This window comes from Mus pahari, chromosome 3 (assembly GCF_900095145.1).
Source record: "Mus pahari chromosome 3, PAHARI_EIJ_v1.1, whole genome shotgun sequence".
Taxonomy (NCBI): Eukaryota; Metazoa; Chordata; class Mammalia; order Rodentia; family Muridae; genus Mus; species Mus pahari.
Genome location: NC_034592.1, coordinates 136,192,467 through 136,197,093, shown reverse-complemented (window position 1 = coordinate 136,197,093; position 4,627 = coordinate 136,192,467). Strand labels below are relative to the sequence as shown.

At 48.4% G+C, this 4,627-nt stretch overlaps 1 protein-coding gene across 1 annotated transcript in view; it reads right to left on the bottom strand.

The window, feature by feature from the left end:
- The window catches only part of Efcab8 (EF-hand calcium binding domain 8), a 67,205-nt gene that overhangs the window by 26,429 nt on the left and 36,149 nt on the right, over positions 1 to 4,627 (bottom strand). Inside the window, exon 19 of the mRNA XM_029537026.1 lies at positions 3,436 to 3,506. Within this exon, the coding sequence (XP_029392886.1) occupies positions 3,436 to 3,506 (71 nt within the window). The remainder of the gene's footprint in view (positions 1 to 3,435; positions 3,507 to 4,627) is intronic.

Sequence of the window (4,627 nt, the reverse complement as noted above, 5' to 3'; positions counted from 1 at the left end):
GCCTGCCTCTGCCTCCCGAGTGCTGGGATTAAAGGCATGTGCCAAGACGCCCGGCCACAAATAATGAGTCTTAATTCAGCCCCTGACTTAAAGGTTCAGTTTTAAACAAGGGGAAGAGACAGTTGTGACCAGGCCTCCTGTAACAGAGGGACCTTATACATGTTGGTCCCTCTTCCTGGAATGTGGGTCCCAGCCCAAGTGCTTCCCTGACACCCCTCCTGCTCATCCTCAGCTCATATCTCACCCTGGGCCTCCCTGACTAAGCTGACCGTACCCCAGTCCTAACTAAGGTTTCTGTTCCTCACAGGAACCCCTGCTCTTTCCCCATAGCCGTTAATATACTCTACAAATCGAATTGTCCTACTATGTATTAGAATCTGAATGTTTGTATACAGCCAAAATCCCTACCTCAGACCCTAATCCTCAGGTGAGAAATGAAGCCTCGGGGGTGGGGGTGGGGACATCTGGTCACGAGGACAGAAGCCTCATGAACTGTATGATAAAGAGACCAAAAGAGATCCTTCACCCATCCTCCGACACAGAGACTGCAGCACAATGATGAATCTTTATAAATGAGGAAAGGGCCCTCACAAGACCCCACAATGCCATAGCAGCCCAAGTGACTAAGATAGAAACTACACAGAGGAATGAGGTGCTCTTGTAACAGATATCTAAAAATGTGCAGGTGACTTTAAGGGAACAGGTAGACAGAAGCTGGGAGAGTTGTGAGACACGTGCCGGGAAAGAGGAGAGCTGTAGGGAAAGCCCTAATGGAGATACAGCTCAGTCGATAGAGCGCTTGCCTAGCCCTGGGTTTGATCCCACACACTGGGCACGGTGGGGAGGGCTGTAATCCCATCACCAGAGAGGTGAAAGCGAGAAGATCAAACTCCAAAGTCATCAGCTCAGGGAGTTCAAGGCTAGCTTGGCTACAGAAGAGATGGAGAGGGGGAGGGGGATTACTGCACAGTGGCAGAGCATTAGCCTAGCACATACTGCACAGTGGCAGAGCATTAGTCTAGCACATATGAGCCATGAACGTCTGGGATTGCTACACAATGGCAGAGCATTAGCCTAGCATATATGAGCCCGTGCTTCAGCCCGTAGCACCAAAAAGGGATGAAGGACAGAATGTAAGGTTTGAGACCTTCTCCTCTCAGCCTTTATGTATGGAAAGGAAAGATGAGCCTGTCAGGGTATGGTCCAGAAGGTTGGATGAGAATACTGTGGGTCAGCCACTTGACAGAAGCTGGGTCCAGTGCCCTGAGACCTGTGGTTCTCAACTTGTGGGTCAACCCCTTTGGCAAACTTCTATCTCCAAAAATATTTACACTATAACTCATAACTAGTAAAATTACACTTATGAAGTAGCAACAAACGTAAGTTTATAGTTGGGGGTCACCAAAACGTGAGGAACAACGTGTTAAAGGGCTGCAGCATTAGGAAGGTTGAGAACTGCTGCCTAAGACAATGCAAGCATGGCTCTAAGAGCAATTCAGGCATTTGAACTAACTTTCCTGCTGCCAAAGGGTCTCAGAGAAGAGGCCACCATACGTTAGACCTCAGCACCCCCTGCCCTCACCACCACACTTCCTTACATCCCGCTCTGTGGTAGCATGTTCTTTGGCCATGCCATTCATAGCTCCTGAGGGCAATAGTATTACACAAGCTATACCAACAGAGATAGGAAAGCTTAGCTGCTTCCATCATCTAGATTCCAGTGGGCCGAGTCATTATCTTGAGGCAAATTCTCTCTTGGCTATAAACATGTGACAGGGACTAGCTATGTAGTCCAATTAACTACAGCCCCAGACAGCTACAGGACCCATGCAGGGAAGAGAAATATCAAAGGGTGTCACCTGGACATAGGACCACCACGAGGGCACAGCTTCCCAAAGCCAGGAAGCAGGTCATCTGGAGGCTTTCAGGTCCAGCTCCTACAAAACAGAACCTCTCCCTCAAGAGCCTTGTAGGCAGAGCTTCAAGAAAGAGTATTGTTTTGGAGTTGTAAAATGACTCAGTGAATAAAGGTGCTTGCTGCCAATCGTGAGATCCTGACTTCGATCCCTGGAATCTACATGGTAGAAATAACAAACTGACTCCCACAATTATCCTCTGACCTCTGCATGTGTGCCATGACATACATGATAGATAGATAGATAGATAGATAGATAGATAGATAGATAGATAGATAGACAGATAGATAAATAGGGTGGGATTGGAGGATGGATGCATGGATGGATGCATGGATGCATGGATGGATGGATGGATGCATGGATGGATGCATGGATGCATGGATGGATAGATGGATGATGCATGGGTGGATGGATGATGCATGGGTGCATGGATGGATGCAAGGATGGATGCATGGGTACATGGATGGAGTATGGATGCATACATGCATGGGTGAATGGATGCATGGGTGGGTAGGTAGGTGGGTGGGTGTTTGATGTATCTAAACTTCCTTTCAATGAGTTTTAGACTCATTTGGGATCTGCCATTCCTTTCTTCCCTCCTAACTCCATTCATCTGCCCTGTACCCAGCTCACTGGTGGACTCTGGAACTACATAGCTAGTCCATGTCACATGTTTATAGCCAAGAGAGAATTTGCCTCGGGATAAATGGCCCACTGGGTCTCATCCACATCTGACTTAAATATTTAGATGAGACTTTGGACTTAGATATTTCAGTCGATACTAACCAAATGCTACCCTCAGCACCACCCTGCGCCCCCACCACTAGTTGCTGGCCCATCCCTCCCCCTACCTCTTGTTTCTATTTCTTGGGGGGAAGTGTCAGCTCAGAGATGATTACATAGCTCAGTCATTCGGTGGGGGGGGAGGGGATAGTGAAAAGAGCCTGACTTGCATGTGAGGACATTAACTTTGGGGAGCCGGAGGTAGAAAATTATAGACTGAATTTTTTTATCCTCTCTAATTCATGTATTAAAACCTAACTCCCAGTGTGAGTGTATTAGGAGGTCAAGCCTTTGGAAGGTGGTGAGGCCACGTGGGCGGAGCCCTCTTCAGTGGGATTATAGCCCTCAGTTCTTCTATCAGGTAAATATATAGGAAAGGAAGGGCTCTAGGAAACAGGAAGCAGTCTTCACCAGAAGCCAAACTTGCTTCTTAGACTTGAGTTTAGACTGCCCAGCATCCAGGACAGTAGGAAATAGATCCCCGTGCCTCGTGGCATCTTGTTATGAGACTGATGTAATTCTTCCGCAGAGCAATAAGCAGAATGTGGGTGGGGGCTGTCGCTCCTGCCATGGCCATTAGCAGCAGAAAGCACCTCACCACATGCTAAGTGAGCAGATGGGTGGAGCGGTGGATGGCAGCTCCAGGGTAGCAGGTGCCCTGGCAGCTACTGCAGCTGCTCAGAGTAAGGGGTGACACCCAGCAGCCGGAGCCTCCCCACTCTCCCTTGCTGCTCACGTGAAATTGGTGATTCTCTTACTCCACCCGGTCATGTAGTACACTTTGTTCATGTGGACAATCCCACTAATCTGTTGGAGATAAAGAAAACAGAGCTCTAGACTCCGGAGAGCATGGCCTTTGAGCCCAGGTGCCTTCCTTTGATACCCGCCAGAAAATCAAACCGAAGCTGAGAATTCCCAGAGTCCACGCCACCAGTCAGCTTTCAGGGTCTCTGCTAAGTATCTAACCGAAAAAAGCTAGAGACCGCCAAACCTGATATATCTGAAAGAGGCGGATAATGTGGGTGCCCGCGTCCACCTTACAGAAGAGATCTGTACAGAAGAGATACGCACGCGCATACAAACGGAAGCCAGAGGTCAACCTTCAGTGTAGATTTTCAGTTACCGTCCACTTTGTTTGGGGCAAAGGGCTCTCTCGCTGGGAACTGGAGCTCACTAATTAGGCTAGTCTGGGAGGGGACAGCAAACCCCAGGGATCTGTCTGTCCCCACCTCCCTGGTCTTGGGATTAGAAGCCTAAAGCTCCACCCTCAGCTTTTTATATGGATGCTGGGGATCAAACTCTTCTACCAGCTGAGCTTCTACCAGCTCTCCCTGGCACCCTCACCTCTGGCTTCTTGACCAAATCCTCTTTCTGCACAGGTTAAAGTCCCTAAATGACACTTAACTGCTGGCTTCGCTCTATGCTATATCCATTAACTTTTCCTAGAGCCCTAACACATACATTCTGCCTCAGGCTGTCCAAATGTCCAGAAATTAGACCAACCTGGACTATAGAAGTATTTGGTGATGAGATACAAGCCAGAATTCCTAGGGAACTTGGGAAACCATTGTCTAGCTTCCAAAAGGAGTCATTTCCCTTCCCTCTGGCAGAAGGGACATATGGCTACCTGTGTCACCTACCAGCATATCAACGCCCATGCTGACCTCCATGCTCCCTCCAAAGCACAAGTGCATGTTACACATTTCTAAGTCCATCCTAGCCCTTCTCATTTCCCGGGCTTTCCTCCTCACATACACATTTGTTCTCTATATAATGGCAACTTCCACCCCCTTTGGCCTACTCCTCTCTCTGTTCTCCCTCTCTCTCTCTCTCTCTCTCTCTCTCTCTCTCTCTCTCTCTCTCTCTCTCTCTCTCTCTCTCTGTGTCTATGAGTCTCTTTGTTACATGGATGCTGAGATATGATTCTG